At 43.7% G+C, this 14,834-nt stretch overlaps 1 protein-coding gene across 2 annotated transcripts in view; it reads right to left on the bottom strand.

Moving 5' to 3' along the window:
- The window catches only part of ltn1 (listerin E3 ubiquitin protein ligase 1), a 268,450-nt gene that overhangs the window by 34,104 nt on the left and 219,512 nt on the right, over positions 1-14,834 (bottom strand). For both annotated transcript variants that reach the window (XM_072514034.1, XM_072514036.1), the window contains exons 23-27: positions 14,421-14,658; positions 12,509-12,589; positions 11,352-11,538; positions 1,883-2,054; positions 961-1,181 (exon numbers count right to left, since the gene is read on the bottom strand). In XM_072514034.1, the coding sequence (XP_072370135.1) occupies positions 961-1,181; positions 1,883-2,054; positions 11,352-11,538; positions 12,509-12,589; positions 14,421-14,658 (899 nt within the window). The remainder of the gene's footprint in view (positions 1-960; positions 1,182-1,882; positions 2,055-11,351; positions 11,539-12,508; positions 12,590-14,420; positions 14,659-14,834) is intronic.

Raw genomic sequence — 14,834 nt, 5'->3', positions numbered from 1 at the left:
CTACAAAGATGAAACTTAACTCGGGAACAAAGCAGTATAAAAGATGATTTTGAGAGGTATGGTTCTGACAATTCCACCAATACAAATAAGGATGCAAAGCCCACGTGTTATATGCAGAGAAGTACTGGCAAATGAGAGAAGTTGCAGATTTTGAAATCAAAGTGGTGGGTGATAAACTCCTTTTGAGGTGGAGACCCCAGAGTCAGTTATTAACTTGCAGCTGATCCAAATGAAAAGACTATGCTGCTGTACCTGACCTGTGACAGAACATTAAAAACACGGCAAAAGCCAAAGATTCTGTCATAATTCTGGAGTAACATCTTCCAAGAGTATCCAGTGCTGAGTAAAACAAGCATTTTGTTGCTATTGCCCTTCACGACGACCTACATGTGCAAGGTTGGATTTTTCGTTCTCCCAAATATGAAGATGGCACAAAGGATCTAGCTGAATTCTGCACCTGATATATGCATTGCCCTCTCCACCTGTGAACCTGATTGAAGTAAGATCGTGAGGATCAAGCAGACTCCCCTTTCGCATTAAAGGTAAGCGAATGTGGTGTGTGTTGCGAAGTTCGGCAGGTTGGCAAAATGGGTCCCAGGAGAAAAAGTTTGAAAAACAACTGATGGTCTGGTTACCGTTAATTGTCCATCATAGGCTGCTGCCCACTCTAACCATGAGGAGTGTAAATGGTGGAGGGTGTATCAAGTAGGCGATTGACAATATGCTGAATCTTTGGAGATCTCTGGGAATTTATAATTTTAGAACTATATCATTTAATTTACTTCAAATCACATTAACCAAGAGGTGGAATAATCAGTCCAAATTCAGTTCAAGCACAAGAATTTCTATAACATTTGTTCTTTGCAATTTACTCAAATGATACCCTACGAAATAAGAGGCATGTGGCCAAAGTTCATGCAGCAAAATAAAATTCTGAATACGTCAAAAATGATCACTAACCACCATGCTTTTGAATGTTTGTGTACTGGTTTGCACAGCTGAAATTTCCTGTGAAGAAAGAATGCTGCTGACATATCTGCTGGTGTATTTATCCACTGTGCAGGACACACGCTTGTCTTGGCTATTCCACCAAAGGCGAACTGTGGCTGGCAAATCTTCCAAAACGCTATAATATACAGCACAAGCCAACTTGGAAATCTCTGTGTTTAAGGCTTCTCGCTCTAGTAAAACAAAATTTTCATGACTTAATTTGATATTTATTAAAGATTGTCTTGAGAACTAAAATTCAAAATTCTAGTTATCAAAAAAAGCTCATGTTTTTCAATGAGTACACTGTTTCATTTATACACCAGTAAAATAGATTTTTCAATATTTTATTGTTGGCGATAAGAAATGACATAGAAGTGCAGAGGCATTGACCACTTTTTAATTAATTGCATTTCTGGAACAAAATTTCAAGTGTGGTTACATCTTTTACTTTGGTGTAGCAATATTAATGCAGGGTTCACTGTGCCAAAGTCTGCCACTGCAGATTGATTAAGATGCAACAATAATTTGGATTTATGAAGCACCTTTACTATGGTAAAACATCTCAAGTAGCTTCCTAGGTGTGTAATCGGACCAAACAACTGTCACCATGCCAAAGAAACATTAGGACAGGTGAAACATTAGGTTTGGTGAAAATTAACTTTTAAGGACTGTCTCAAAGAAAGAAAAGAGAGAAGTCGGGAAACTTTGCGTGGAAATTCGGGAGCTTGATGCTATCGGCAGTCCAAATAAACCAAACTACTCATTCCTCCATATTTATTTAAATATTAACTTTTAGGAAAATCATATAATGTCAATGAGTCTTTAAGCCAAAGGCAGTACAGGTTTAAGTGACTTTAGAATAAACTTATTCTATCCTTATTTATTTCCATACCTTGTAGAAGAATGACATGTTTCTCACTGAATAGTGTCCGTAACCCTTTACTGGCAGAATCAGCAACCTGTCCAGAAATAGTTGGATTTTCTGGCATCAGTCTGAAGAGATGTTGCAATAATCTGTGTAAACATTTACTTTTACGAAGATAAATTGCATATATAGCCCGCAACTGGAGAAGAAAAACAAAAAAATGGTCATCCCATAAACGTTATGTGCTTTTTTGTTTCCATCATCTTGCTGTACAAAATTGTAGTTACAATCATTACAAGTCTGTTACATTTTTCACTTTCTAAGTGGTAATGTTAATCATCTATAACCTGGGGATGGGGAGGCGAACACACCTTGCTAGCACGAAATACTAGGCTAGTGAGTGAGAATGGTATGGGGTGGGGCTGCGACTTGTGTCAATTTGGCGAGGCTCGATGAGTCTGGAATCTTTGTTGTGGAGCGGGTTGGTTGAGGCGGCAGGCAGTCTGCCGGCTTTTTTTAGGGGGGGGGGGTGGGTAGGGGGCTAACAGTGACCAGGGGATTTCCTTTGTTTCACCCTTTGTGTGGGGCAGGCGACTGATGAGTCTGACACCAAGGAACCTGGGATGAAAGTATAATGCATCACTGTGATAATGGCTGACTTGAGGGTGGATGGGGATTGTAAGAGGCCCCCAACTAATTTAGTCACCTGGAACGTGCAAGGCCTGAGTGAGGGGGGCAGTAAAGAGGGTGAGGGTTTTTGCACATTTGAAGAATTTGGGAACCGACGTGGTATTTTTACAAGAGACTCACATGTGGGTATGGGACCAGACTAGACTCCGGAAATCCTGGGTCAGCCAGGTGTTTGACTTGGGCTTTGATAGTCGGGCCCGGGGTGGCGATTTTCATTCATAAGAGAGTTCAGTTCCGGGTGGAGAGGGTTATATCTAATCAGGGTGGACAGAACATGATGGTAGTAGGGGCATTGGAGGGGAAGGCGGCGGTTCCAGTGAATGTGTACGCTCCAAATTTAGACAATATATTGTTTATAAAACTGCTGGCTACAGTGCAAGATTTGGACACCCAACAATCGGAGGGGCGTTCTCCAGAGTGAGAGACAGGCAGGGTGCCTGGAGCTGCCAAATTTGCTGTACTTTATTGGGCGGCCAACAAGGAGAAGGTGCTGGGGTGGTGCAGGGTACGAGGACTCTCTGGGTTCAGGTGGAATCGGGGTCATTTAAGGGCACAGGTTTGGAGGTAACAGCTCAACTTCAATTGGAGCCGGCAAGGTACTCATCAAACCCGGTGGTGGTGTCCATGCTAAAAATATAGAGGCAACTCCATCAATATTTTAAGTTGGGGGCAGCTTCAAGGCTGGCTGCCACATTTGGTGCATGGAGAAAGAGTCTAGAGAGACTAGGTGATTTATTCTTGGACTAGCGGTTTGCCAGCCTGGAGGACCGGGAGTAGAAATTTGGACTGTTAAGCTTGGACATGTTTAGGTACCTCCAGGTATGAAGTTTAAAAAAAATAAATTGAGACCACCCAATTATTATTTTCCCAATTAAGGAGCAATTTAGCGTGGCCAATCCACATAGCCTGCACATCTTTGGGTTGTGGGGGTGAGACCCACGCAAACATGGGGAGAATGTGAAATCTCCACACGGACAGTGACCCGGGGCCGGGATCGAACACGGATCCTCAGTGCCGTAAGGCAGCACTGCTAACCACTGCGTCACCGTGCCACTCTGGTACGGAGCTTTGATAAGAGGTTTTCTTTGGGATTTCCTGGTGGTGCCGCCATCATCCTTATTGGAGAAGATTCTATCCTGTAGATATCCTGGGGTCCGAGGAGGGCAGTACATTTGGTGTGCACGAGGGGATCGTAGGGGAAGAATTGAGTTTGATGGAAGGGGTAAAAAGCTAAATGGGTGGAGGAGTTGGGGCCAATACTGGAGGAGGATGTGTGGAGTGAGGGGCTATGGAGGGTGTATGCCATGCCGTCGTGTGAAGACTGAGCCGTATCCAGGTAGTGTTTCGAGCAACCTCACTAAGGCTAGAATGAGTAGTTTTTTTGAGCGGGTAGAAAATAGGTGTGCCCACTGCTCGAGGGGGCCTGTGGCACCACACGCACATGTTTTGGTCCTGTTTTAAGGTGGCGGGTTTCTGGAGGCCCTTTTCCAACACCATGTCAACGATTCTAAATATTGAGCTAGAGCCTTGCCCTCTGGTGGATGTTTTGGGGTTTTTTTGGATGTGCCGGAGCTTAGGTCAGGTGCTGGGGCGGATTCCTTGACTTCGCCTCATTGGTGGCGCGGAGGTTGGCGAAACCGCCGAGTGCCTTGGTGTGGCTAGTGGATTTGGTAGAGTTTTTTCACCCCGAGAAGGTCTAATACACTTTGAGGGAGTCGATTGAAGGATTCCACCAGAGATGGCGGTTGTTTGTATTGCATTTCAGAGAATTAGTTACTGTTAGCTGTTGGGGATGATTGGGGGGGGGGGGGGGGGGGGGGGCATTCTCTTTGTCTCTTTTGTTCTTGTTGTCCCATGGGTGGGAAGGTTGTGTTGGGGTATAGTTTGTGTTTGGTCATGGACTTTTGTTTATATGTTTTGTAATTTTGTATAAAATGTTAAAAAATTAATAAAAACATTTCCAAAACCCCCCCCTTTTTTTTACTGGATCATGCTACTTAACCTAAAGTTATAAAACTATGACTAACATTTCTGTCATTTGAGAGAAACTTCGAAGTGATTTAGAAATATTGTATTACACACGCAAAATAATCAACTTGATGTTATACTGAACAGAACTTCTCAGAGGAAATATCTAAAGATTGCCTTGCTTGAGAAGAACAGGAAAGATAAATCCAAGTTATGAAGGGTGGCTAGAAATGAGCATTTTCTATGAATTGAAGAAGTTCGAAGAGACATACTTAAACTTTTAGCATGCCGGAAAGTATAGGTAGCATAGTTTTAATTTTTTTTAAATCACAAAACAAGTGCCACAAAATTGATCAGTTTCAAGCTGAAGATTAGGGGGAAAAAATTGACTCCTATTAAAATAGGTTAGTCCTATGTCGAGTAGCATTAGTGCATCTTCCTTGCTCAGTAAACAGAGAAAGACATGTGCATTATATATTATCTCTCATGTCTAAAAAACGGTTTCCATTTTTTCAAGTGTAGTCACTGTTGTAATGCAAGAAATGTGGCGGATAAGGGACCCACAGCAAGGTTCGAAAAACAGTAATGAGATAATCTGTTTGATTAGTGATGATGGTTGAGGAATAAATACTAGTCAATACACGCGGAGAGCTCTTCTCCCCAACTTTAAAGGTGTTATGAGATTGTTTCTGTCCACCTGATATAACGGTCTTGATTTAATGGTTTATCTGACAGTGCAGTGCTCTCTTGGTATCGCACTAAGCCACTTGGCTGGGACCTGAATCCATCACCTCCTCAAAAGCAAGAATTCTACCCCTGATTCAAAGCTGACACCTTAATGCACATTGTTTCAATACTTCGGTTTTCAGACATTTTCAATTTTATACCAAAGTATTTTACTTTTATTGGCAAGAAGCCCTCATAGAACATAGAAAAATACAGCACAGAACAGGCCGTTCGGCCCACGATGTTGTGCCGAACTTTTGTCCTAGATTAAGAACAAATTAATCTACACCCCATCTTTCTACCGTAATCCATATACCTAGCCAATAACCGCTTGAAGAGTTCTGTCAATTATTTTATCTGCGATGCACTATCAGCATATCCCAGGTTAACCGCTATAACAATTTCAATGGTGTCTAAGTGTGCTAAAAAGTTCCTTTCCAGAACAGTTCCTTTTGAGCATACAAAAGTAAACATAAATTATAAAAAGCACAAGGTATACTCAGCGATTACAATCTCAGACCATGCTCCGCACTGGGTTGACCTGTAGGTTAGTAAAGACAGTAACCAGCGCCCGCACTGGAGGTTGGATGTGGGACTTTTGGTGGATGAAGGGGTGTGCGAGCGGGTGAGGAAATGTATTCAGAGCTACCTGCAGGTCAATGACACGGGGGAAATTTCAGCAGCGGTGGTGTGGGAAGCACTGAAGGCAGTGGGTCAGGGGGGAGCTGATCTCGATCCGGGCCCATAGGGAGAAGGTGGGCAGGGCAGAGATACTATAGATTGATAGGAGGAATGTGGAGACCCCAGAGGCAGGGCTTTTAAGGGAACAGCAGAGGTTACAGACGGAGTTTAGCTTGCTGACCACAGGGAGGGCGGTGGAGCAGCTGAGAAAGGCGAGGGGGGCGATCTATGAACGTGGAGAGAAGGCCAGCAGAATGCTTGCACAGCGTTTAGGGATTTCTACAGCAGGCTGTACAGGTCGGAACCCGCTATGGGGCCAGAGGGGATGAGGCGCTTCTTGGAGGGGCTGAATTTCCCAAAGATGGACGGGGAGCGGGTAGAAGGGCTGGGGGCCCCAATCAGGCTGGAAGAGATAGTGGTGGGCGTGAAGGCCATGCAGGCGAGTAAGGCCCCAGGTCCAGACGGGTACCCAGTGGAGTTTTATAAAACGTTCTCGGGGATATTGGGGCTGGTGTTGTTGAGGATGTTCAATGAGGCAAGGGAAAGAGGGGTGTTGCCCCCGACGATGTCACAGGCAATGATTTTGCTGATTCTTAAGCGGGACAAGAACCGGAGCTGTGTGGGTCCTACAGGCCGATCTCCCTGTTGAATGCAGATGCCAAGTTGCTGGCCAAAATCTTGTCCTCCAGAATAGTTATTGGGAAGGACCAGACGGGGTTTGTTAAGGGCAGGCAGTTGGTGGCCAATGTAAGAAGGCTGTTAAATGTGATCATGATACCCCCGGAAGGTAGGGAGGTGGAGGTAGTGATCGCAATGGATGCAGAAAAGGCTTTTGATCAGGTAGAATGGGACTATCTGTGGTGATACTGGGACGGTTCTGATTTGGACGGAGCTTTATTGACTGGGTCAGGTTACTGTATCAGGCTCCTGTGGCCAGTGTACGGGCGAATAGGACAACATCGGACTATTTTAGACTACCGGGGGAGGAGACACGGATGCCCCTCTCCCCACTGTTGTTTGCGCTGGCTATAGAACCGTTGGCAATTTGGTCCGGGGGGGGGGGGGGGGGAGGTGGAGCACAGGGTTTTGCTTTATTGGGATAGAACATAGAACAATACAGCGCAGTACAGGCCCTTCGGCCCACGATGTTGCACCGAAACAAAGGCCATCTAACCTACACTATGCCATTATCATCCATATGTTTATCCAATAAACTTTTAAATGCCCTCAATGTTGGCGAGTTCACTATTGTAGCAGGTAGGGCATTCCACGGCCTCACTACTCTTTGCGTAAAGAACCTACCTCTGACCTCAGTCCTATATCTATTACCCCTCAGTTTAAAGTTATGTCCCCTCGTGCCAGCCATTTCCATCCGCGGGAGAAGGCTCTCACTGTCCACCCTATCCAACCCCCTGATCATTTTGTATGCCTCTATTAAGTCTCCTCTTAACCTTCTTCTCTCCAACGAAAACAACCTCAAGTCCATCAGCCTTTCCTCATAAGATTTTCCCTCCATACCAGGCAACATCCTGGTAAATCTCCTCTGCACCCGCTCCAAAGCTTCCACGTCCTTCCTATAATGCGGTGACCAGAACTGTACGCAATACTCCAAATGCGGCCGTACCAGAGTTCTGTACAGCTGCAACATGACCTCCCGACTCCGGAACTCAATCCCTCTACCAATAAAGGCCAACACTCCATAGGCCTTCTTCACAACCCTATCAACCTGGGTGGCAACTTTCAGGGATCTATGTACATGGACACCTAGATCCCTCTGCTCATCCACACTTTCAAGAACTTTACCATTAGCCAAATATTCCGCATTCCTGTTATTCCTTCCCAGCTCTGCAGCTTATCTATATCCCTCTGTAACCTACTACATCCTTCCACACTATCGACAACACCACCGACTTTAGTATCGTCGACAAATTTACTCACCCACCCTTCTGCGCCTTCCTCTAGGTCATTGATAAAAATGACAAACAGCAACGGCCCCAGAACAGATCCTTGTGGTACGCCACTTGTGACTGTACTCCATTCTGAACATTTCCCATCAACCACCACCCTCTGTCTTCTTTCAGCTAGCCAATTTCTGATCCACATCTCTAAATCACCCTCAATCCCTAGCCTCCGTATTTTCTGCAATAGCCTACCGTGGGGAACCTTATCAAACGCTTTGCTGAAATCATTATACACCACATCAACTGCTCTACCCTCATCTACCTGTTCAGTCACCTTCTCAAAGAACTCAATAAGGTTTGTGAGGCATGACCTACCCTTCACAAAGCCATGCTGACTATCCCTGATCATATTATTCCTATCTAGATGATTATAAATCTTGTCTCTTCTAATCCCCTCCAAGACTTTACCCACTACAGACGTGAGGCTCACTGGTCTATAGTTGCCGGGGTTGTCTCTGCTCCCCTTTTTGAACAAAGGGACCACATTTGCTGTCCTCCAGTCCTCTGGCACTATTCCTGTAGCCAATGATGACATAAAAATCAAAGCCAAAGGTCCAGCAATCTCTTCCCTGGCCTCCCAGAGAATCCTAGGATAAATCCCATCAGGTCCTGGGGACTTATCTATTTTCAGCCTGTCCAGAATTGCCAACACCTCTTCCCCACGTACCTCAATGCCATCTATTCTATTAGCCTGGGGCTCAGCATTCTCCTCCACAACATTATCTTTTTCCTGAGTGAATACTGATGAAAAATATTCATTTAGTATCTCGCCTATCTCTTCAGACTCCACACACAATTTCCCATCCCTGTCCTTGACTGGTCCTACTCTTTCCCTAGTCATTTGCTTATTCCTGACATACCTATAGAAAGCTTTTGGGTTTTCCTTGATCCTTCCTGCCAAATACTTCTCATGTCCCCTCCTTGCTCGTCTTAGCTCTCTCTTTAGATCCTTCCTCGCTACCTTGTAACTATCCATCGCCACAACTGAAACTTCACACCTCATCTTCACATAGGCCTCCTTCTTCCTCTTAACAAGAGATTCCACTTCCTTGGTAAACCACGGTTCCCTCGCTCGACGCCTTCCTCCCTGCCTGACCGGTACATACTTATCAAGAACACGCAGTAGCTGATCCTTGAACAAGCCCCACTTATCCAGTGTGCCCAACACTTGCAGCCTACTTCTCCACCTTATCCCCCCCAAGTCACGTCTAATGGCATCATAATTGCCCTTCCCCCAGCTATAACTCTTGCCCTGCGGTGTATACTTATCCCTTTCCATCATTAACGTAAACGTCACCGAATTGTGGTCACTGTCCCCAAAGTGCTCTCCTACCTCCAAATCCAACACCTGGCCTGGTTCATTACCCAAAACCAAATCCAACGTGGCCTCGCCTCTTGGGATGACCTGCTTCTGTACGTTCCGGACCCAATAGAGGGGTTTTCGGGTTATAAGCTTAATATGGGAAAGAGTGAGAGGTTTGTGGTCCAGGCGAGGGGACAGGAGAGGCGATTGGGAGAACTGCAGTTTAGGTTAGTAACGGGAAGCTTTAGGTACCTAGGCATCCAAGTGGCACGGGAATGGGACCGGCTGCATTAATTGAATCTGGCCCGGCTGGTGGACCAAATGTAGGACGATTTTCGGAGATGGGACATGCTTCCGTTGTCTCTGGCCGGGAGGGTGCAAACGATGAAGATGACAGTCCTCCCGAAATTCCTATTTGTATTTCAGCGTCTCCCCATCTTTATTCAGCGGTCCTTTTTTAAGCGGGTCAACAGAGTGATCATGGGCTTCGTCTGGGCGGGCAAGACCCCGCGAGTAAGGAAGGTAATGCTTGAGCGGAGTCGGGGAGAGGGTGGGCTGGCGCTGCCAAATTGTAGCAACCATTACTGGGCGGCTAATATAGCCATGATCAGGAAGTGGGTGGTGGGGGAGGGGTCGGCATGGGTGCTTATGGAGGCGGCTTCATGTAAGGGCACCAGTTTTGGGGCGTTGGTAACTGCGCCTCTGCCGTTCCCGCCGGCACGGTACTCCACCAGTCCAGTGGTGGTGGCGGCTCTGAGAGTTTGAAGCCAGTGGAGGCGGCATGTGAGAGTAGTGGGAGCATCGGTCTGGACCCCAATCTGTGATAATCACCGGTTTGCCCAGGGGAGTATGGATGGGGGGGTCCGGTTATGGCGGAAAGCGGCGATTGAGAGGATGAGGGATATGTTCATAGAGTGGAGCTTTCCGAGTATGAGGGCGTTGGAGGAAAAGTTTAGGTTTGCGAGGGGAAACAAATTGTATCTGCAGGTGCGGGACTTCCTTCGTAAACAGGTGTCAACCTTCCCGCTCCTACCACTAAGGGGGATTCAGGATAGGCTAGTTTCCAGAGGGTGGGTAGGAGAAGGGAGCGTCCCGGACATTTCTAAGTAGCTTATGGGGTCGGAGGAGATGCAGACCGAGGAGCTGAAGCGCAAGTGGGAGGAGGAGCTGGGAGGTGAGATAGAGGATGGTCTATGAGCAGACACGTTGAGTAGAGTCAACACGTTCGCAACATGTGCCAGGCTCAGCCTGATACAATTTAAGGTTGTTCACCGGGCTCACATGACTCATGTGACCCGGAGGAGCAGATTCTTTGGGGTGGAGGACAGGTGCGCAAAATGTGCGGGAGGACCGGCGAACCATGTCCACATGTTTTGGACATGTCCAAAGCTTCGGGGATTTTGGCAAGGGTTTGCGGATGTCCTGTCCACGGTGTTAAAAACAAGGATGGCGCTGAGTCCAGAGGTAATGATTTTCGGGGTGTCAGAAGACCCGTGAATCCAGGAGGAGAAAGAGGCAGACGTTCTGGCCTTTGCTTCCCTGGTAGCCCGGAGACGGATACTATTAGCATGGAGCGACTCAAAGCCCCCAAAGTCGGAGACCTGGCTATCGGACATGGCTAGCTTTCTCTGTTGGAGAAAATCAAGTTCGCCTTGAGAGGGTCACTGTTAGGGTTTGCCCGGAGGTGGCAACCGTTCGTCGACTTCTTTGCGGGAAATTAATCGTCAGCAGAAGGGGGTTTAGATTAGAGTAGGGGGTCAATGAGGGTGGTGGGACCTGTACGAGAGGTAAATGGCTTTTGCACTATGTTTATGGTTTCATGTATATTGTTTATTTTGTTCTTGTTACTATACCAAAAATACCTCAATAAAATGTTTATTAAAAAAAAAAGCACAAGGTAAACAAATTAGAAAAACACAGGTCAGTCAACAATGGTGAAGAATCATTTTCGTCACACTCTCTTCTAGGCATTATCCTGACAGCTCTCTTTATAGATACTGACTGACCTCATGTTGGTTCCAGTTTTTTTTGTTTTTATTTGATAACGGTTTTTGTCATGCTAATTTTCTGTTACCAGAAGTCATATGTGTGATATGCAATAATAATAATAATCCATTTATAAAGCATGGTTAAACACTAAAAGACACTTCAATCCACACAAATCTACCTCAGATGGTGATGCTTTGAAAAATATAAGAAGCAGCTTCCATGCAAGCAGGTACCCCAGAATGGAATAGTAAGCTTCACTTCGTGGCTCAATATCTGTGTACTCTCCAACTGGAATGTTACAGAAAATATTCTCCAAATCTGCCTCCTGAGTACCAATTACTGACATAAGTGCTGCAGGTGGTGATCTGAAGTATAAAAACAAAACTCTTAAAATAACATACAAGTTTACATGATCACTATCTTAGGAAAACTGTCAATTGGTTCACATGTTCCTTGATTATTTTTAACAATTTCAAGAGCAATTCCAGTTTAAAAACTTTCATAAGAAACTGAGAAGCACCTCCAAATTCAATGGACCGATTGCTCTATATGAGCAGGATTTATATTGTTTGTAGAACTGATATGCTGAGCAAATTGGCAGCAACAAACTGGTTAGCAGATTCATATGTCTTTGCAAAGCTCCCTAAGACAAGTAAACTTGGAAAGTGCATCTATACATCAATGCAATGGTCATAAACAAGTAACCAAAATGTATTGTTAATTTGTAGGCTTCTTTGGATTATCCCTGGCACAAATTTGGTGGCTATTCTTAATGTTGACAGACAACAATAAGTACAATTCTGACGTCAATTGGAACTTGAAGTGCAGAAATATTACAAAGCAGGTTCCAATGCAGTATAGAAACAAACTCAAACAGCAATTGTGTCCATGATTAGTATGAAAACCCAGCAGGCCCTTGAAAGTAAATAAACGTGAGTATATTGTAGTCATAGAAAACGACCGCTATAGTGGCGTACACACGATAAGTCCTCGTTGGGTCTACCAGAAAGCTGGTCCCTTTCCAGATTGGCTTTTACATAGCCCGGTAACGTGCTCCAGCTGAGCGGGCCACCGCCCACTATCGGGTAAGCTTATATTCCATGAGTGCCATGGGGAGATCGATTCGGGTATCCCGGTGGGCCTTGAGGGTTATTATAACTAGGATTTGCACTATTCAAAATAGCTCTAGGATAGACCAAGATAAATGGAACTATTTAATATTGAACTGCTCTTGGAGTCTAAGCTTTTACTCATCTCTTAGTAGAATGAAGAACAATGAAAGGCATTCAGGAGGTCAAAGTTACTTTGATAAAGAGTTCTCAGGCCATTACTTACAAAGCACGTTCTTCGTCATTCCCATTGTCATCATAAGATTTCAGATGTTCATTATCAAATGTAGGTAGCTCTGACATTAACCTGATGGTTACAGAAATCAAAAGCAATTTGGTCACAATTTGTCTTATTTATCCTTAGGAACTTAGTATAACTTGAAAAATTTTCAACCTACTTGCTGTGCAAGGAGAATGTGCGATGTTGTTTGGAAGTTAATATTGGTAGGTTTGCCCTGCTTCGCAAAAGTATACCAGGTCAAACACTAAAAATATTTTATACATCCTGATTTTGTTTAAAAATTAGATTATTTCCTTTCTTTAAAATGTAAAATTAGACAGTTCCTCTTTAACATAAATTCTTGCTTTGTCATTGTGTCATCGTAAATGAGGGGTTTATCAGTGAGTGGTGGGACACAACTATTACCGGCCTTAGTGATTTCTCTCAGTGAATTCCTGATTTCAGTGCTGCCGACAGAGGATATTCTAGACAGAAAAGGGAAGATAAAAATCACTGATTGATGAAGCAGTGTAGCCGTACCAAAACCTGTAGCAGTTAGTTGGACAGAAGGATGGATGGAGAATTCTCAGTTTCAGCCATGAAACCATTATTTAATTTATAATAGTCAATGTTGCATCCAAGCCTCAGCTCTAAAACTATGGTGGTTTTCAAAGTTACTTGAAATGTAAACTGCTGAAATAAATCAACTAATTGTAAAATTTGTCGAGCTGGAAAAGACAATAATGTATTGCATCATGCTTGACTTCTCAGATACCACTGGGTCTTTTCCGAGAGGACTGATGGCACTTTATTTTAGCATTGCATCCAAATGGCAGCATCGAGTCATTATAAATAACCCTGAAGTATCAAGTTAAAAACTTAATACTGCCTAGATTAATTCTGGAGTTCCAAAGCTGACACTGAGACAAAAAACTGGTACAATGCTTCATACTCAACTGATCATGTCTTTTGGACTACATCACAATCAACAATGTACTTAAAGAAACTGAAAAATATGTAAATACAATAGAACTCTATTTTTCAGTCATTAAATGTCATATTGGTGTCAATAATTTTATTGTGTATTTATACATGGCTTTACTATTATTGTCTTTCTGCAAGTAATGCAGAGAGCACAAAATTCTGATAGTTCAGCAGTTACATGAACAGCACTGCATCCTGTAATTATTTCTCTTTTAGTTAACATTCATAACTCTAGTGAGAACACATGTAATTTTATCAAATTTTGAACTATAGTATGAAATATATCCAGTTATAATATAGGAGTGTATGGAAGAACTGAATTTGAACTGCTTACAAAATAGTTAAGTTATTCAATAGCACCAATTATCAATACAGCATTATTTAGTGAATTATTGTCCCCTGCCGGATTAAAAATAAAGGGGAAAACCCATGGAACATGTCACAAAAGTGTTTCCCAGTGTTTGAAATATTAAAAGGAGAACCAATCTGGACCACTCCTGGATTATTTGTTCAGGGAAACGTGTAAAAGAAAATCAATCTCAAACTGAGGAATCAGAAAGTTGGCAGAATGTTAAAGAAAGCCCATTTATATACTTATAAACAAGCTAAAACAATCTAGTTAGCAAACTGAAATCTCAGTTGGAACAGGTTGACATTTATGTCAGAAGGTGTACTGTTGCAGCACTTCAGCAAACTCCTCCTTTGGACGTAGTGCTGAGATTAAACACTGACAACAAAATATATTGAGGTAGTCATCATCTTCATCTCCTGGGTGGGCAGGGCAGATCGCAAGTTCTTTATAATTCAATGGAATGAAACTCAGGTAGGTTCTTTACAGGTTATGCAACCTGCCCATCATATTACAGAAGTTAAAGATGAAAATCTACCCTATAATTTCCATATTTAGTCTTGTTTAGTCAGTTTATTTTCTTACTTGTGCAATATATGGTAGGTCGTAATTTGCACAGGCCTTGCCTTGCAGAGCAGCAGTGGAGTCAATGTGTTCAGAACTGACTGAAGTTTATCAGGTAAATTCGTTTTCTGACCAGCAATGAATTTAGGTGGTAGACTGTGATTCATCAGCTGCTTCAATGGAATAAGTGCAGATGCTTCACCTAAGGCTGTTAATAGACACATTGAGGAGGGAAGAAGAATGGTTCCTTTGCATTCGGCTGTAGAGAAAGAAAAAAAAAATTAGGAATGTATTTTGAGGAAACGGACCGTTTAAATTGATTTTCTCTTACAATATCTGAAACACAACAATCTAATGCATAAAGAGGCAACAGACAAGGCATGCTTTTCCGGGTTCAGGATTACCAAACACTGCTGTAGCTGGAGCTTGCATCTG

Source organism: Scyliorhinus torazame, chromosome 8 (genome assembly GCF_047496885.1).
Source record: "Scyliorhinus torazame isolate Kashiwa2021f chromosome 8, sScyTor2.1, whole genome shotgun sequence".
NCBI classification, from domain to species: domain Eukaryota; kingdom Metazoa; phylum Chordata; class Chondrichthyes; order Carcharhiniformes; family Scyliorhinidae; genus Scyliorhinus; species Scyliorhinus torazame.
This window is presented reverse-complemented; position numbering and strand designations above follow the sequence as displayed.